The sequence below is a fragment of the Protomyctophum bolini genome, assembly GCF_963924005.1.
Source record: "Protomyctophum bolini genome assembly, chromosome: 8".
Taxonomy (NCBI): Eukaryota; Metazoa; Chordata; class Actinopteri; order Myctophiformes; family Myctophidae; genus Protomyctophum; species Protomyctophum bolini.
Genome location: NC_137869.1, coordinates 21,585,793 through 21,606,307, shown reverse-complemented (window position 1 = coordinate 21,606,307; position 20,515 = coordinate 21,585,793). Strand labels below are relative to the sequence as shown.

The following is a 20,515-nucleotide window of genomic DNA, read 5'->3' as shown; positions in this document are numbered from 1 at the left end:
CAATTAGCTACTTAAAAGACGGACAAGCAGCCCTCCTCTTACGAAAACAAGCGCTTGGCTACAATGGCTATATAAAGTTTACAAAATCTGATCATCAGATTTTCAGGGCCAAACATTTCCACTGAGAGCAGTAGAAACACCCCTACTATAACCGAGGGCTATATTGGTGCATCTTTGTGGAGTCCTCATTGCCAACAACCCAGTGATGCAATCATGCAACTCTTGATTCATCACTGGAAGACCAAACCTGATTTATTCTTTGTTGCACATCATTTTGCGTAACGAAGATAGCCGATCTACAAGCTCACAACATGTCTCAGTGCAGCGCTTTGTGAGCTTGTAGATCTGCAAGTTTCGATGCGCAACACCAGGGCGTGCAACTAAATATAAATCATGCCTGACAGACAACAGAAGCTCTGTGGTTTCCTGGGTTCAGCTAGTGTGGCTGAACTGCTACAGTGGCTCTAAACAAGATTTACACAATGGGAACACCATAAAACTGAGGAGTGGGACAGCTACAAACAGATCCATCACATTACACAAAGACACGGTTAAACTGAGGAGTGGGACAGCTACAAACAGATCCATCACATTACACAAAGACACGGTTAAACATGTCAGGGTTGGAATCACGATTTTACGCAAATTGTCTTGTCAGAGTGGGAGATCTACTGCACTGCAAAGGTTAGAAAAGTGGGGATAGTGGTTCGGGGTACTGTACTGCAGATGTGAAAGGTTTTATAGACTGACTTGCATTGCGGAAAACATTGTGAGGCCAAGAAATCTCTGGCTCTATCAGGCAGAGCCAAACCCCTGTGAAGCTACAGTATGTGCTAAGCTCCAACTTTAGAACCACCGTGGCATAAATCAACTACACTATAAACAGGGATGTGATGACGAACTCAACAAAAAGGAATAGAGGGAAGTTGGTATCTCACATTGTAAAAAAAAATAACAATAAAGAAAAGAAAAACTCTGAAATCAAATAAATGTGTATATGCTGCACTTTAATTGGAAAACAAAATACACAATGTGCTTCAGCTATTAAACTAAAGGCCATACTCATAAAATAAAATGAACGCTAATAAAACAAAATCACACCCCAATATAAAGTGCATGATAACAAATATTATATAAAACACTTGACTCACTTTTCTTCAGTGGGTTCAGTGTACTGGACAGTCACTATCCGGGCGATATCAGCCTCCTCGTCGGTTGTCTCCTATTGGGACAGGGTGGCATGGATAGACGGACACAAACAGAGACACAGAGGAAGAGACAGTGAGAGATGGACGGAGAGGATAAAAAAGGTAATATATGTGCCTGTGTTTATTCAATATACTACAGCTTGTCATCCAAACCCCTTGATGAGACTTTACTAACAAAGCATGACTAATCTCCTCATAACACTACTCCCCAACGCAACCTCTCCTCTGACAAACTGGATCTAGTGTGTTGTTCGTCAGAGCTTTTCTGAGAGGGGCTGCAGCGAGGGCTCTCCTGGGTTCAGCAGGATGGATTGCCCTCATTAAGGCGGGGGGGGGGGGGTGCTTGGGGAAATAGCAAACTGTCAATGCTTGTCCAGAAACGGCTAACACTTAACAAGCTTAGTTGAGGAGAAAATCATTCATTCAAATTAGTCGAAATGTAACTAAACAGTGGTGATATGTTTAGGTACGCCTTAGGATGCCAGGACTAGTTTAAAAAATAGATACTCAAAATAGTGTAAAAGTATGCATGTGCTTGAGTGTGTGTGTGTGTGTGTGTGTGTGTGTGTGTGTGTGTGTGTGTGTGTGTGCTTGTGTGTGTGTGCGCGAGCGTGCAAGCATGATAGAAGGCAGGTCATTAGAGGCGGGAAATAATGCAGCTGAAAAGTTGCTATGTTTTTTCCTTTGCAAAAACATGAATGACCAATCACCCCATTCACTAACCAAGCCACTGAGCAGACATGTGTGACTGGACCCATTGGGACAGATTAAACAGAAAACACAAACACAAAAAGTGGAATGGGAAATAAAGAGCAGCAAGGCACTGAGTGCCTTCCACTTTTTTGCCCCATTCTAAATCCCATAGACATTTTTTTTAAATGACATCACAGGTATTTTTGGCTTATGCCCCCCCCAGTATATGCATGCTGGGATTCAAGTGGTTCTAAATGTGTGGTGACTCACCGTCACCAGGATGGTGCTGGTGGCTTTGTGCTGGTTGTTGTTCATGCGTCTGGACTTGGTCTGCTCCACCTCGTGTCTGTGGACCCAGCCTCTCAGTTCATGGGCCAACCTGCCAATCACAGTTGATCTCAGGTGTGAATGAATGCACACACGTTGTTTTTTATTCAAATTGTTCCATATTAAATAAATTAACATTTCTGCATATCCTAAAAGATATAGAACACATCTTATGACTTATGGTATATATTATTTACATATTGTAAAATAAACTGCTCTAAAAATATACTATACAAAACAAAATAAGGTTTTGGAAGCTGTAAATGTACTGTGACAACAAATAATGGCTATAAGTAAAGTGAAGGTAGAAGAACACAGATGGAGCACTGACTCGTTGCACTTGGTCCTGTTTATGGGTGGCAGGCAGGGTGGAGGTGGTCTCAGGAAGACAGGATCCTTCACCAGCATCAGGGCCTTATCTTCTGAACTACTAACCCAGAAACGGAGAGAAGGAGAACATATGACAGAGAAGATAGATTTATGATGAGGCCGTTACAGATGTTGGGAAATTCCGACACCATGCCAGAATCTAATTCTAAAATGACGGTCTGTTAATCAGAAAACGTTTCCACACAGTGAGACTATGTTTTTAAAACAATTTATGAGTAGAAACATCCATGGTGACATAAAAGGGTAAAAGGAGCCTAGACAACCCCAAAACACAACAAACGTGGTGTCCAAACGTGGAGGCTATTTTAACGGAATTGGTTTTTTTTAACTTGCCACGTACAGAGCCCCCATGCATAGCTAAGAGTCCATTTCTGTCCACTGAGCTAAGGCAGAAGGCATGTTTGGATGGAGGGAGATATTAGGCTTTGAGCTTTATGCAAAACCTCTCGTCAACTTGTGGTCCTACGTGATCACATTCACAGGGCCAAATTATCTTATTCAATAGGGACCACAACACCACCTCCAAAAACCGCAGTTGTATTAGTTACTTATATTGTATTATTGTACCATACAGATTGCTAAATATAACGTTTTATTCACACACGAAAAGTTATAGATTACAGTGAGTCAAAAATGAGGCGTGTCACAAGGGGTGACACAAAGATCGCAAACATGAAAGAAAGAAACCGCGGCTGTAGGCACATTGCATGAGATTAGGGATGAAAGCAGATGAAAGGAGTGGTTCACAGAGAACCTTGGCTGTTATCACAGCGGGCCTCCAGTCCAAACATTAGGGATTAGCAGTACACTACTCCTCACGTCTAATTGGCTGCATCTTAGATTACATACAGTAAAATCTCAGAGCGAAATATTAATCTGGGCAAGGTGATGATGTAAACTGTCTACAGGTCGGTGTTCACCTGCGAGGGCCTCTGGATCAAGATGGCTGCGGCAGGTTTAATTCCTCCCCCCGGGGGGGGGGGGGGGGGAGGGCTAGCTGGGACTGTGCCTCACGATCCAGTTTCTAAATGGCCTAGAAACGGTTCCGCGAGACAGAACATGGCAGAACACGAAGGCTATGTCGTAACTCTTTGTCATGGGTGCGTGTTGAGCTTGACACACACACACACACACACACACACACACACACACACACACACACACACACACACACACACACACACACACACACACACACACACACACACACACACACACACACACACACACACACACACACACACACACACACACACACACACACACACACACACACACACACACACACACACACACACACACACACACACACACACACACACACACACACACACACACACACACACACACACACACACACACACACACACACACACACACACACACACACACACACCAATGTCGGGTTGCATGCCCCACCCCAGCCCTATACTCTTCACTAGGGCTGCAACTATCAATTATGTTCTTATTAACGAGTGTTCTGTCGGTTACATTTTCGATTAATCGGATAATTGAGAACCATGTTTTTGTTTATATATTGACGAATCAACGCAAACAAATCTAATCATCTAATCAACATAAGCCCTACTTTATATTTTGTCATTCAACAGTGTTACATGAAAATAGTTGATCAACAAGCTCACAACAGCTTGAGGATCTATTTTTGGCATTAAAAAAAAAAGTTAAATGGAAACATTTCTTACATTCCTAATTTTCATAATTGATTAAATCGATTCATTTTATCCACCCCCACCCTCTCGCACCATGCCCTCCACTGTGCTCGGCCCTGTCACCCCCTGTGTAGCGGCTAATGTGTTCCTTCCTGTAAGCGTTGGGGGTAAATGGTGCTGGGAAACCAGATACAAGAGATGAATGGCTTGCATTAAAAAGCATGACCCACCCCATGCCTACATGTGACACAACACAGGTTGGCCACGCTCTACACCAGGGATATTCAATTGGCGGCCCGCGGGCCACATGTGGCCCGCGGAGCGCCTCCTTGTGGCCCCTGGAAGAATTTTGAAAAAAAAAAAAAAAAAAAAAAAAAATCATTTTTTTTTTTTTTTTTTAATCTTCATATAATAGGTCCTCACTAATAATCATGATACTCGGTCTGTGTCACATAGGAGGGCTGTGGGCAGTTCAGAAACCCACCCAACAGTGACATCAATGGAGAATCCAAGCTAATAGAAACTGCAGGCTTTCTAGTCCTGAAAAGTTACGAAAATGGAAGCCATCATTCTCACAATAATAAACCCTGTTAGGGTCCATTTGGTTCCATTTGTACACTCTCAGAGTTACAGACCCATAAGGGTCCATTTGATTCCAAACCATTTCCCTGGGGACCCCCTGGAACTGCCTCAAGGACCCTGGGGGTCCCCGGACCCCAAACCCCACTTTGGAATCACTGCTCTATGTAATGTTGTGTGTGTGTGTGTGTGTGTGTGTGTGTGTGTGTGTGTGTGTGTGTGTGTGTGTGTGTGTGTGTCCGTCCAGCTGATGGTCGTTAATGTCAAAGCAATGCTGTTTATGTACTGTCAAATAGGTCTAGGCCTACATCTATTCTAAGGTGGCATATACCTGTATAGACATATTACCCTGCTCATTACTGTGCGGAAATATACATAAATCTTCGTGTTTGAGCACAAAAAGCATTTTGAGAACCCACAAATTTCCGCGCTTCGCGCGCACACTGTGCGGCCCCCCACACACAATCATTCTACAGTTGTGGCCCCCGGCCTAATCTAATTGAATACCCCTGCTCTACACGCTGTTCAAAACAACACTGGCAGGGGGTGGGTGGGGGAGCAGTACAGGTAATGTACCAGACAAGAATGTTATTCAAGCAATTTACAAATTATGTCTGTGGACTGGTGTCACATTTCCAAGAAAATCCTAGAATCTTTATTTGTTTTGTGTGTAAGTCTTTAGAACAATAAACTGTGCCCGTTAATGTATGGCTTTATGTCAAGCGAGGCCAGACCCTCGTCGTACCCCTCCTCCGTTTCATAAACTCAGAGAGCTAGGGGGAGTGGGCGTGGGGTGCAGGGGTCAGTCATCGTCTGGCACGTTGTTTACGCGTGGCGGTAATGAGCTGTCCGGCATCAAACCTGGCCCCGTGCACAGGTGCGTCCTGGTCCGAATGCCGACACGGTATGTAAATACAGTACGGTGTCAGGGGGAAGGGTGTTGGCGGCTGAGCTCATTACCTGTTGGCGGGGCCGCTGGCGAGCTGCTCGGGGCCCACCGTGGCCTCCTCGGAGAAGCCCAGCAGGTGCCTGCCACTGTGCTGCAAGGGGTCCGTCTGGAGATGGGAGCCGGGGCCACCCTGTAACAGTCTGGGGGAGAAATGGACAGGTTGGAGACAGGGGGCAATATGGGAGACAGGGGGCAATATGGGAGACAGAGAAATGGACAGGTTGGAGACAGGGGGCAATATGGGAGACAGAGAAATGGACAGGTTGGAGACAGGGGGCATTATGGGAGACAGGGGGCAATATGGGAGACAGAGAAATGGACAGGTTGGAGACAGGGGGCAATATGGGAGACAGAGAAATGGACAGGTTGGAGACAGGGGGCATTATGGGAGACAGGGGGCAATATGGGATACAGAAAGAGGGAGAAATGATATCAGGAAGGATCAGAAGAGATCAAAGAGAGAAATGGGGGCCTCGGACGGACCGAGGGGCCTCGGTGTGGAGGAACATAATTGAAAAGAACAACACTGTAATGGACTGAAACGAATGCCAAATTCCACGCGGCCCCACATCCTGTGCACAGGAGGCTTTTAGTCTTCAAGCCATCAGCAGAATCTGATGGCTTGGAAGTGGTCTTGACTGAATAACCCAAAGCACACGCGGGCACAGATACACGTGCGCACAACAGCACTCACTTTCAACAGTATCACTGTACAGGGTGGCATGTTCATTTCATTTTCAAAGGGATCTGGCCCATTATGCCAGCATAGAGCAAATTCTGATGGTGAACGCCAGTGACATGTGTGCACACGCACTCACACACACACACACACACACACACACACACACACACGATTAAGATATTAACATGATCAGAATGTTTTGTAGCCGACTGCAATTACTTTTGCATTACCTTTATTATTATTCTGCGTTACTTAAGTTTCCCCTTGCCTTCGCCTGGATACTTTCACTGCTGCCATGTATAGTTATGGTGCTTGGTGTGGATGGTCCATTGTAATGTCAAAGTAGACCCACATATCTTTTACTCTTACTGGTCCATTTGTATGCTTAAATTAGTTAAATTAAACGCCATTGACACAGGGGTGAAAAATGGGTTACAAAATCGTGGGATAAAAAAAATATAAAAAAAAACAAAAAAACGCCAAGGAATTTACTGTGTAGTCCGATGCAACCTCAAATCCCATGCTACTAATTCTGTACATTATACTCTAGTCTAGTTAGTAAATCTCACATCTTTGGAACTGAAACATCACATTCCCAGTGCAGAGTATATTCACACACTTGCATGCATGCACGCACACACACCCACCTTGTTGGTCCTACATTGAGCACAACAAAGACCAAAACCGCCATGAGACAGACAGCTTTCCTTTTGGGACTGATGGTCTGAAGAACTGTGTTCTGTAGAGAGAGGAAAGCACATCACATTATCTTCAAAACTCAAACAAAAACAATCCTACTCCTGTGTCTCATACTGTGGTACTGCCATGACAATGTTTTTGTCAGGCCTTGCTCTTTCCCTGGTCAGGGAATTCAGTGAAAAGACAAAAGGTGATAACTGTTTTACATTGTTTGGGTTATTTTGTACTGTGATTTTACAGCCTTTTCAGACGAAAAAGGTTAATGGTGCATTTATATAGTGCCTTTAAGTGCTTTAAAATGTGCATTACATTCACCAATTCACATGCAAGGCAGTGGCACAAACCAGTACCCTTGCCGAGCCATGAAGCCCATAGGGCAAGGAGCCTATCTCCTATTTCTGTAGTGTGAGGCAGCCCCCTGGACATGACTAGTATGTCGCAGGGACTTACCCCCAATCCAACCCTTAATGCTGAGTGCCAAGCAGGGAGGCACTGGATCCCAGTCTTTGGTATGACCCGGTCAGAGATCGAACCCCCGACCGCCCAGTCCCAGGGTGGACGGTCCACAAAGCCACTGAGCTGGTTGACAATTCATTCAATTGTCATACAAATAATTGTGATTAACTATGAAATTGTGTTTTTTGCCATTGATAACTGGGACATATGAATAAATGTTTACCTCTATAGGCTTCATAAAACTTTCCCAAAATAAAAAAACAACATAATAATTGTGTGCGTGCGTACATGCGTGCATTGTATATGCATAAATGTGTAAGCTCACCTCACCAGGCTTTCCAACGCCTCGGAGGAAAGCCTGGTCTCTGTTTCAAAAGTCCGTATGATCCTGGCTGGGGCCGGATGATGTGGTTACGTCATGTTGTAGTATTGTTTTGTAGTCGCCAGACAGGATGAACAGGCGGCGACAACTTCCTTTTCCCTCTCAATAAAAGCTCTCGCTTACGAGAGCTTTTATTGCTTTTATTCAAACAGGAAGCAACAAACAGCTTCCTGTTTGTTGTAGGCAAACCATTGCCTACAACATGACGTAAGCATATCATCCGGCTCCAGCCCGGATCATATACCGAAATGAAATGGTGCCCAGGCTAATAAATGTGTGAGTACACCATCTCCCACCTCAGCCAGTATTCCTTCCAGCTGTTTCTTGAGGCAGCCGTTCTCGCTCTTGAGCAGCTCATTCTCGTTCAGCGCCATCTTCAGGCGGACCTCCAGCGTCAGCAGGTACTCCTTCTTCTTCTTCCGAGACTGGGACGCCGACTCACGGTTCTTGATCATCCGCTGCTGCCTCTGGGAGACCTTTGACTGGACGGAAGGGACAAAGGAAAATTATAAAACAAAACATTCGTAAGACAGGCTTTATTTTTATTTTTTTGGCGTTTTCGGGCCAGGCAGGGCCTCGGCCAGCCCAGTTAGGGCCCAGGTAGGTACCCAGTGCCATGGCGCTATCTGGTGGTTGGGCTCTCGTTGCCATAATTCACTGTGAATTCACTGTGTTGTCCGGAAACCTCTGAGTCAGGAAGTAAAGTCTGCTATTTCACATGTCCTGTGATTGTCATTTAATCCACCCAAAATTTACTTTTGGTAAGCGAAATACTATCGTTTGGATACATCAGACGCAGCTTGCATTTTGGTCTAAAAAGTGATTCCGAGATATTTACGTTCTAAGAGGGAGGATCAACATATGGAATGTCAGAACGTGTCAGCTCCATATATAGAGTTCTATGATGAGGTCAGATCAACATGGTGTCCGTGAGGCCAGGTGTAGAGTTGCTGGCCGGCTCCATTATGCAGATCTACTGTAGGTGATGATCCAGTCTTCTCCATGTATGGCTATCGAGGGTTTATGAGGTCAGTGTCGTGATCTAATATATGGAGATGATGAATTGCATTTTATAGTGCTTTTAAAGTGCCCCTTCATTCATTAATTTGTTCATAGGGAGGTGAAGCGGCGAACAGTCAACGTCAGCGTCCTCACTACCCACTTTCACACATCAATGGTGGCAAGCTCACACCGACCTACTCATTGGAGGCAATGTAGGGTTCAGTGTCTTGCCCAAGGACACGTCGACATGTGGACAGGGGGAGCCGGGATTCGAACCGCCGACCCAGGGATCATTGGACGACCTGCTCTACCGATTGAGCCACAGCCTATAAAGAGATGGCCATATATGGAGCGTGTTACGAGGCTGCAGGTCCATACCCCTGAAATGCAGGTTTACGGTCGCAATTCATTTTCCCACTTTGTGTATTTTCAGATGAACGCCACACTACCCATCACATCTTGATAACAGCGCTCTTCACCAATCCAAACAGAGCGATGGAAGGGGGAAACACGCTGTTGATAGTGGAATACTCTGTAACGTTATACATGTCTGTCCAAGACACCTGTTGGGCAGCGGATCACAGACACGTCTCATGGTGTGACCTCATGTTTGTCTATATTCTCAAGGGCTCCTTGGATGAAAAAGGGGGCCTTTCATTAGTATGATCCATCTTTTTCTGCCAGATCACCAACAGCAGCTGCCAGCGCCGCTGACAGCACACAAAGGGAGGGGGGATCGTCTCACGCACACAAGTGTACAGTACAGACAGACACGTCACATACAGTACAGCAATGCGTCTCAACATGGGGTCTGGGGACTCCCAGCGATCCTTGAGGACTAATAGAACCAAGGGTCCATTTGGTAAACAAAGCAGAGCAAAGAAAAATGGCTGCTTAATGCCAAAACAATCATAATGTGCTCTGTTATTCCAAATTCTCTCTTGCACTATTCTCTGCCCCACACACACACACACACACACACACAACCACACTAAGGAATGCGGCTCCTTAAAATTAAGCCTGTGAGAAACCCAGGAGTACTGGGGTGAGGGAGGGGTGATGGTAAAAAGCATGAGGGGGGTTAGTTTGGTGGGAGCTACATAAAAGCCAGGCTCTTTGTACACGAGCACTCTGGGAAGAAGGCATGTGCAAGAGATGTGTCACAGAATAAACGATTCCTCTGCAACGTGACACAGGTTTTAACAAGAGGTCGTATCAGATATATCAGATTGGCCGATATAATATCGGGACGATATTGGCATTTCATACCACGGTACGGCTAAGGGGTTACTTTTAGGGTACAGAGTCCGTTGCATTAATTATGGATAGCGGAAATGTGAGTGAGTGAGAGAGAGAGAGAGAATCAGTTGATACTGGCCTGTTGGCTTTACTGTTCAACAAAACATTGGTATCGGTATGGGCCTTGAAATATCCATATTGCATTACCCCTAGCTTTTTTGCACTGAAGACTGAAGGAACACCCCCAGGCCCTGACGACTACACGATAAAACTTCTGCGGGAAATATTTATGCCTACATCCTCTCTAGAGGGATCAGGAGGTCACACTCACCGAGGCAGAACAGGGGTTATGAGAGAGGGGACGCCACACTCCTGTGTAGACGTGATGGAGTGACTGTTTACAGACTGTCATGCAATGAGGGATGAGGTCACACACACACACACACACACACACACACACACACACACACACACACACACACACACACACACACACACACACACACACACACACACACACACACACACACACACACACACACACACACACACACACACACACACACACACACACACACACACACACACACACACACACACACACACACACACACACACACACACACGACTGAAGTCAAAGATTGACAGGGTCTGGAAATAAACATGGCATTTTGCATAATTTTCACATTTGGAATCACTGGATTTTGTTTATGGAAGATTTACCTACAACCATTAGCGTCCAGAATTTTTGCAAGGGGCACCTAACAAACAACACCACTACCTACAGCAGTGGTACACAAGCCACTGTACAAAAACATCCTCAGTGAGACAGAAACCAGTTCTGTTCACCCAACCTGACCCGACCAACATGCATAAACCTTAACATGAGCAGCGGAGGCAACTGAACATGACCCGCTGACTGTGAGGAGCCCAAGCACCTCCATTGTCCCAGCTATACACGCTTCAACTAGCCTTCCTCAAACACAAACACCCTCTCCCCACCAGTAAGTCCACGGTCCTAATAACCCTGCTGGTGATTAAGTTATTTGGATCCTTGTATTTGTGTTCCTGTCTCCTGAGAAACCTCTCTCTCTCTCTCCCTCTGTCTCCTGGCTTAGAACTGGGAGCTGTGCCACCAGCCCGGAGCCTGGGAACATCGTGAGTAAGCCGTTACCATGGAGGAATAAGGGAGAAAGGGAGGGACTTCACACCACTGCGGTGCTGAGGCTGAAGAGACGTATGTGGGGAAGGGAGCAAAGATGGAAGAATGGCACCTCTATCTCAATTAAAGGCATTCAACCATTTATTTTAAATGAGGCAAAATAAGAAACCCTAGGAAAATCCGAGCTTGGGCAGAGGGCGCAGTGAATCTATTTAGACCGTACGACGTGTGGGAACATCAGAACTAATCCAACCGACGGGTTGCTAGGACGTGTACACACGTCCTACAGTCCTAGCGCATTTTCATTGATATCAAACGAGAGAAAAATATTCAGAATGTTCTTCTTTTTTATATCAAACGAGAGAAAAATATTCAGAACCGTCTTCTTTTTTTGATGTCATCAAGATGTGATTCACCATGTTAATGATTTTTTTCAGCTCTAAGGTATATTAATGACATGGTAAAATGTTGAAAATGAGTGGAATGCCCCATTAAGTATACAAATGTGTAGCAGGGTGTTGCGCTGAGAAAGATCATTTGCGATCATCTGGTGGGCGTCCTAGGTCAGTGGTTCCCAACCTTCCTGTGATCAGTCATCACTTGAAAATCTTGACAGCATTCACAGCCTACCCACTTATCACAGCTGTCGTGTTAAGTGGGTTGGCCAAGTGCATTTTCATAGCATGTTTATTTTGATGATCAATCAATCTATTGTGATCCGCCTTGGATCAATGGAACTAACGTGGTATACTTTAAGTGTGAATGAAAACTGTTTTGCAAATTATTTGGGGGCCTACTTGCAATATCCTCGTGGCCCACAGGTTTGAAATCGCTCCGATTAGGTGACTAGAATGAAAACCAGCCCATCATGTGGGTCTCCTGACTCCCCACAACCGTAACAGCCAAGGCATCGTTGGACACCTGGTCGCTGCCCTGCTGTTCAGGCCTGCACATTCCACTGAAAAAGGTCAAAAGGTTAATTCAGGAGGAAGTGCATGATGACCCATCAGTTCGTTCAAACGGGGCGGTCTTAACTTCACAAGGTCTTAACTTCACAAGAGGAAAACTTTTCTTGAGTTTACAAGAGGATGTTAACCCTGCTAACAGTGGCACGTGTGTTCCACAGGTAATATGGGAGATATTTTTAAAGAGTTGACAACAAGGCAAAGAAAGACGAACATTTGGTCAAATTGACTCAGGCAATGCATTTTGAATTGTTATTCACGAACGTGACATGAGGTATGCTTTGAAGAGATGGATCGAAAAAAAAGCATGCCTCCATCAGATGCTATATGACCTCAGCCGAGTTCTTCCACTGAGAAACAATCCCTGACACTAACAGTACACCATACATATGAATTATATATGTTCCTGATGGCTGTTAAAGTACCTGTGCACATGTTGCACCATTTTCTGTCTTTATCTACGATAATATGTGTTGTCTGTCCAGTTTTGTATCCATCATCTGTTATTTGGTGTGAACCTACTAAGTGGCTAATTGGCAATCCACATTGCAGAACTATTCCAGGCAATCATGCTGTACCAAAAGTCAGTTCCAGTAACCCGAACAATGCAGCGAATTATAATTACAACAAACAAAAGTATCAGAAACAGACCAACAATAGAGAAATAGTTTCTCTGAAGAGGTCCAATTAAAATAAATAAATACATAATAGAATGGAGCTTTGATTATTGCATTTTTCCATCAGTTCCATCTCTCTGGACTGACTTTCGTCACGCTCCACTAGTGTCTCCCCCCACGCGGTGGGACCTGCAGCACTGCCAGGCTGAACTGATTTACACAGCAGAAATACATACTGTATATGCCTAAACTACAATCCCTGAGTGCATAGGAGCCCATTACATCGCAGTGACACAATCCCTGATGGCCGTTTACAGCTGTCACAAAGCCCCTGCCCTGCACAACACCTGTCCCATATATGTAATCATTAGTAGCCATTTCACACCCAGGCTTACAGAGAATAAACTTGCTGTCAGGTGGAAACCTTGTATATCCAAAACCATTCCTTGTTTATAAAAAAAAATTAAGGAAAGGAGAGGTCGCACAACCTCGTAGTCCCGATGCCAAAAAACTTTTTATTTTACCAACGTTTCGACAAAACTTTTTTAAAAACATGCCTACAACAGAAAATTGTGAAAATAGCAGATCTACAAGCTCGTGTCGCAGATTCGTGACACGTTGTGAGCTTGTATTTGTGGTATTTTAGCTACTTATCATGACACTCTTGTATGATAAAGTAGAGCATAGATATGAGAAAACAAAAAGTTGAAATACGGAGATACAAGGTTTCTGCCCGACAGCAACTATATAACTATAGGCCAGGATACACACCGGCAACCGCACACACAATGCACCTGGTTAAAGCCTGCCATCATTTACCAACCACTGTGCTGTATCCAAACCACAATGAGCTTATAAAATGAGCACAGCTGCAGTTGGTCCAAATAGCAGCAGACACACACACACACACACACACACACACACACACACACACACACACTATGGCTCAAGTGTTTTGCAGTGGCCCAAGGCTGCAGCCGAGTTACGTTACAGAACAATAAACCATCACACTGAACTGGTGCTGCAGAGCTGATATGGCAACCCTTCAAACTGTACCTACTTCAGATAACCATTATTCCTTAACTGTACCTTCTTCAGATACCGATTATTCCTTCTTTCTTGTTTAAAGTGCAACGAGATCTGTGGAAAAATTCCATTCACGAAGTCCAGTTCAAATACTATGCCGGATTTACATTATTTTCATGTTTTGCCCTTTTTGAACTTCTGTCTACAAGTCTATCCTGAGAACTTGGCAAATGTTTTATTCACCGGGTTTTCGACTCCAAAGGGCCTTGTATAATTTAGCTTTTTTTTCCTCACAGATCAACGTGTCTGACCCCTCCTCTTTAATTGCTTATTGTAAACTTTATTGACTCGTCCGGCTTCACAAATGGGCTGAGAGGCTTGTTTGTCTTGGACTCTGGGGCTTGGAATGCCTCTCCAACACTCTTGAGGTCTGGCACAGCGAACGTCTCTCCAGACTCCATTAATGCCCGTGATGATAATTAGGATGAGTTCCTCTCAGACAGTTTTAGCGGCTGAGTGTTTTCACAGTCAAAGGCCAATGTTCATAGAGACAATGAACGCCACTTATGAAATGTTGCTGATGGAGAGAACCACTTCAATCCCAGCATCCATATTCTGGGGGGAACATAAACCCAAAATAGCCTCGTCGGACGGCTGTTGTCGACTAAGACATTTGGTATAGAGGGAAAAAGCGGTCCAAGTACAGAGGCAACTCAGGTCAAGTGGTTAATGAAAAATGACTCATGGAAACATGGTAGTCAACATGCATAAGTCAACTGGTATCGTAGGATGTTCACATTCACGGTTGCAACTTAGGATGCTCTTGTCCAGAGAGAACGCAATTTATGTATAACACTGTAGTAGCTGAAATTTGCAGGTTTTCTGAGCTTAGCGATATTTTGTCATTGTCTCACATCAGAAGCAATTAACATAATAAATTCCACCAACGGGGACTTTAGTAGCACCACAATGAAAATGTGCAGAATACGAAGAATAACACGCCATTAACAAGGAAGTGGCGCTCACACGAAACAAGAGAGGAAGACAAATGGAGAAGAGAGACTGAATGAGGGCGCATTTGTCACACCAAGAGGTCAGAATGAAGGAAAAGCCACAAGGGATGGTTTGTGCTGCAGACAAACCGCCTGTGAGAAGAGCTGAGGTTGCCGTTAGTCAGGGCAGCAGTGCTCAGTGACTTTCTGGCTCTGCAGAGAATTCCACTGAGATACAAAGACTGATAGTTAAAGGTTAGAGAGCAGAGGCCTCTCCTTGCCTTACGTCTAATCAGGAGACGCCGAGAGGGAATAACATTTTTTTAAGGCCATTGTTTGAGCCGAGCTCTGGGCCTTTTAATGGAACACAGTTGACGCTCCCACCCTGAATACACGAACAAAAGGTTTGAGGGAGACTTTTATTGAGAAACCGCAGGCTTGTAGTATAAACAAGGCGCGCTGTAATTGAGTTTGTGTTTTGCTTACGCCTGGTTTAAGTCTCATTGGCAGTCCGCGCTATAGTTAAGTAGTACCTTACAGGATCCCCTGAAAGCCGTGTGGTCTGTGTGTGACCATGCTGCACTGTCATCATCCAGACCCAGGACTAGTGATGAGTGTGTGAAGAAGGGACACCGCACATTAATTGATTGTATGGATGGGAGGATATGATCTTTTTATCATGATAAATCATACTCAAGATTGTCGGGATACTCGTGAATATCCTGAAGACTCCAACAGGAGTGTGCCACAGGTGTTCTTTTTGCCACAATACCATTTAAGACTTTTTTTTTATTTAAACGCAATTTTGCACCGCGACTTGACTTGAGCTATTGTATTTTACTATTTTTATAAGATTGCTTGATTGTTTGTTAATTTTACTGCCCCTTCCGTCTGTGATCTGAAAACGTATTCATTTACGGAGCTTTTACAACACATAACTACAGTAATTAAACCAAGTTAATTTAAATTAGAGGATATCAGGTTGATAGGTGGAATATTTGTATCAATGATTTGTTACTCTCATTGTAATTACATGCTGGTCGTTTGAAAGTGTGTAAACCTGCTCTGGTTTGTTTTTCACAAAAAAACTAAAGAGTGTGTGTGTGTGTGTGTGTGTGTGTGTGTGTGTGTGTGTGTGTGTGTGTGTGTGTGCGCGCCATGTAGTGCGTGCCACATGGTGTGTGCTTGCATCTTTCCACCACAGCTGTCCTGACATCACCCTTTCAGACGCCGTCAAAGGCAGAAGGAAACCGCCCTTTGTTATATCACAATGTCCGATTCCTTCTAAGACAAGGTCAAAACACGATTTATCCTTACGTAAGACATGGGCCCTTCCAGTAAAACTCCCATCGGCACAAATAAAGCTGAGGCCAATAATGACTGTTGTATCTGCGAATGTTCTGGCTTTAAAAAGCAACGATCCCAATGGAAGAATCATGGAAATTCATGGCCTACTGTGATGACCACTTATATCATCATAAATCTGTTATATTTCGGAGTCCTAACTGTCGGCTATATTTACCATGTTTGGTCTTGCTAGGGGGTTGAGTTAATGGTCCAAGTGTGTGTGACTGAGAGACATGCATGTCCTGTAGTTGTATAACTCCTCTGGAAAAAAGACACATCAAGTACAATAACAATAATAGTGATGACAGACGTGCCTGTTTTTTGCCCTGCTGTTTTATGTTACAGTATTTTATCCTGGAATATCAAAGTTAATAGCTTTTGAAATCCAACAAGCTAAAAATAGGGCAAGATGAGAGTATACTGTTACCAACAGTATACGAGTGACCATAGCAACTAGCCATAGCAACTAGCCAACTACAAAATTATAGTTAACGAGTAATGCAAGTTCACACTTGCACGCCTGTCTGCACACATTCATACTGTAAGTTCATGCACTCACTATCTCTCTCTCTCTAAAGCACGCACACAGTCACACACGCACGCACACCCATCAGACCACCTCTTGAAAGCATGACTTTATCATTATGAATAGGCTTTGTACTGTATGACAAGTGCTCAAGCCACGGTTCTATTTATGCTGCAACTGAATGTACACAACCTTAGAAGAGCCCTATATCTACCATAGAGTAGTCTGACAACCTCCCACCCAAACACCTATATCTACCATACAGTAGTCTGACAACATCCCGCCCAAACCTATATCTACCATACAGTAGTCTGACAAACTCCCACCCAAACACCTATATCTACCATACAGTAGTCTGACAAACTCCCACCCAAACACCTATATCTACCATACAGTAGTCTGACAAACTCCCACCCAAACACCTATATCTACCATACAGTAGTCTGACAAACTCCCACCCAAACACCTATATCTACCATACAGTAGTCTGACAAACTCCCACCCAAACACCTATATCTACCATACAGTAGTCTGACAAACTCCCACCCAAACACCTATATCTACCATACAGTAGTCTGACAAACTCCCACCCAAACACCTATATCTACCATACAGTAGTCTGACAAACTCCCACCCAAACACCCAGGAAGAGAACAGGAAGCAACACAGTGGGGCTGGTGCAGAGATTGAGGAAGGGCGGGGGTGACCCGGGTGAGAGAGAGAGAGATAGAGAAAGAGTTTCTTACGCGATCATTTTGAGGTAAGAGGCAGATGTATTTTTCTCAAAATTGCAATACCAACACAAACTTTCAGATGACGACTTTGGGCAATGGCAAGCCAATTAAAGCCTACCTAATTTGTATGTTTTTGTTTTCCTATGCCAACCTGTAGTGTTACACATTGATTCCACAGCCACGATATAGTCAATTCTTGACGAATAATTGCATTTTTAGTACAAGTTCAGCATTCTAAGCTCCTCTTGAAAGGGTATTTGGCTAGTGTTATACGATGATATATGATTATCCAGGTCCCATTGGCTAGTTGGTTGTCTAAGCTCCTCCGTATTGAGTTTTATTTGATTTTATTATAGGTGAAGGTGGAGGAAAGTAATCTTCCACCTCGACTTTCCTTGGAGACATTCTGCTCGCTTTTGCTGTCACTTTCACTTTACATCAACTTAGTGAAATAAATACACGCAGTTCGCCTGGTTGCCATAGCGGTGTGATTTCCATCCACAACTGTGCATGGTTTGGTGATATATACTGTAGGGTGGGAGGGATTTGAAAACCCAAACATCCAGTCATATCATCCACCGTCCAGTTACATTCAAGCTACTGTAACTGGTTTGAGCGTATAGATATGCATGTCATCTAATAATAATCTAATCATTTGGTCCGTACTCTTTTGCGGTATTTGTCACTGCATATTTGCATACAGTGAAATGTGGTATCTGCCTTTAACCGATCATAGGTATCAGGATAAGTGGGCGCTATGGGGGAAGCAGTTAGGGGTCACGTGTCTTGCTTAGGGACACGTGGACTTGGGCGGGAGGCCCGGAACGCGAAGCGTGGACCTTCTGTCTCCCAGCCAGGCAGTCTCTCTCTCCACCCACTCAGGGGACCTTCTGTCTCCCAGCCAGGCAGTCTCTCCTCCACCAACTCAGGGGAGCTTCTTTCTCCAAGCCAGGCAGTCTCTTGGGCTAGAGGCCCGGAACGCGAAGCGGGGACCTTCTGTCTCCCAGCCAGGCAGTGTCTCTCCACCCACTCAGGGGACCTTCTGTCTCCCAGCCAGGCAGTCTCTCTCCACCCACTCAGGGGACCTTCTGTCTCCCAGCCAGGCAGTCTCTCTCTCCACCCACTCAGGGGACATTCTGTCTCCCAGCCAGGCAGTCTCTTGGGCCAGAGGCCCGGAACGCGAAGCGGGGACCTTCTGTCTCCCAGCCAGGCAGTCTCTTGGGCCAGAGGCCCGGAACGCGAAGCGGGGACCTTCTGTCTCCACCCACTCAGCTATGGCGGTCTATTTAGAACTAGTGTACTGCACTACTTTTCAACCACAGCGCACAAGATCAGGCAAGACAACAGTATTCAGAATGAGCTGAGGAAGACACTAAAGAATTACAATGTCCCTGCAGAATGGGAAGAGACACATCACCATGCCAAATGGAAAGTTTATGTCTCATCAGCAACAACTGTGGAGCAGGATAGACACTTTCTGACAAACCACAAATCATTTGTCAGGACTTTTCCAGCACACAGTGAAGTCAGAACTGAAATCTCGACCATATGAAAGTGGATCAAGTGCTGAATCATCAGCCTGCATTATTGTATGCAAAACACTTTTTCCCTGAATTTATCATTCATATGAAAACAATTAATTTAGGTTAGGTTTTATTTGTATTGATTGATATGTTTGCATTATTCAAATTACCAGCTTATAATAAGACAAATGTGGTGGTTTTTACTGTCTGGCGATGGTAGAGCTCACCAGCCTTGGAAAACAATTACGGTAAGTAGATATAAGTGCACTAAAAGGTTTCCCACGCCTTGCCTCAAAAAATACATAACATTTTATATCTTCCTTCATTTGACACAATATACCATAATAAGGAGGGGAAATTCTTTAATGACTATTAGAAGTGGAGGAGACACTATTAAAACCTGATTCCACATCAGTGGTGGTCCCAAGTATTCTCAGATGCAGACGGACCTCACAGATGAGGTCAGGGGACCAATGAGAAGAAGAAGAAATGAGGCGATGCAGTACAGTAGAGTAGGAGAAGGGGCTTGATGGCGGCGCCATTTCCCACATGGAAAAGGTATGCGACTATTGAAACTGAGAAACTGAATTTATTTGATGGGATCATGGCCAACCCTTGCCGACGCCTCATGTAGTCGGCTGCGTGGGCGGCTTCATCTATTTGACGCAGAAAGAATTCAACCGAATCCTCACAACAGTTCCTGAGGGACGGGAATAGCTGTTAACAATTATTATGTGACCTTGGCCCCGACGTCTATGTGCAACCGTGCCCCTTATTTCACACGCACAGTCGCACATACACAGAGCACAAAACCACCGTGTTTGCAAACTGAGCGTAGATTCTTTTTTTTTTTCAGTGGACAAATGAGAACACTGTGGTCAGGACTTACGTCATCGTCCGAGGAGGGGGCTCGAAGTGTGACGGAGACCATCTGCGGAGCGGCGACAGTGCCCGTCACGGCCATGTCCTGGCTCAGCGTTGGCATGGTGACCACATGGCCCCCGACCGTCTGTGGTGTCTGGATCTGTAGCACCTGGCCTGGCTGTGGCAGCACCATGGGACGTCCTGAAAAACACACAACACACACACACTCTTAAATTACAGGAGACAGTCACACTGTAACTATACTTTTACTATATGACAAGCTTTGGCTGTGGTTGTGCACGTCTTTGTTCCTGTTATAGTTTATTTTTTTGTCTCTGTGTGTGTTTGTATGCATGTCTTAATTGTTGTGTGTGCGTGTGTGTATAGTATGTGTATAGTATGTGTGTATTGTACAGTGTGTGTGTGTGTGTGTGTGTGTGTGTGTGTGTGTGTGTGTGTGTGTGTGTTTGTCCGTCTTGAGTT

General features: G+C 44.7%; 1 protein-coding gene and 1 long non-coding RNA gene across 3 annotated transcripts in view; one reads left to right on the top strand and one right to left on the bottom strand.

Moving 5' to 3' along the window:
* The window catches only part of atf6 (activating transcription factor 6), a 49,036-nt gene that overhangs the window by 16,159 nt on the left and 12,362 nt on the right, over positions 1 to 20,515 (bottom strand). Inside the window, exons 7-13 of one of the 2 annotated variants that reach the window (XM_080769381.1) lie at positions 20,058 to 20,233; positions 8,332 to 8,517; positions 7,146 to 7,237; positions 5,828 to 5,956; positions 2,560 to 2,658; positions 2,172 to 2,280; positions 1,152 to 1,222 (exon numbers count right to left, since the gene is read on the bottom strand). In XM_080769381.1, coding sequence (XP_080625507.1) covers positions 1,152 to 1,222; positions 2,172 to 2,280; positions 2,560 to 2,658; positions 5,828 to 5,956; positions 7,146 to 7,237; positions 8,332 to 8,517; positions 20,058 to 20,233 — 862 coding nt within the window. The remainder of the gene's footprint in view (positions 1 to 1,151; positions 1,223 to 2,171; positions 2,281 to 2,559; positions 2,659 to 5,827; positions 5,957 to 7,145; positions 7,238 to 8,331; positions 8,518 to 20,057; positions 20,234 to 20,515) is intronic. The other variant, XM_080769382.1, reaches the window with a different exon arrangement.
* On the top strand, positions 1,200 to 20,157 carry LOC308319351. The gene is made up of 3 exons (XR_013964460.1): positions 1,200 to 1,310; positions 11,395 to 11,434; positions 20,025 to 20,157. It is a non-coding gene; the product is annotated as an uncharacterized lncRNA (long non-coding RNA).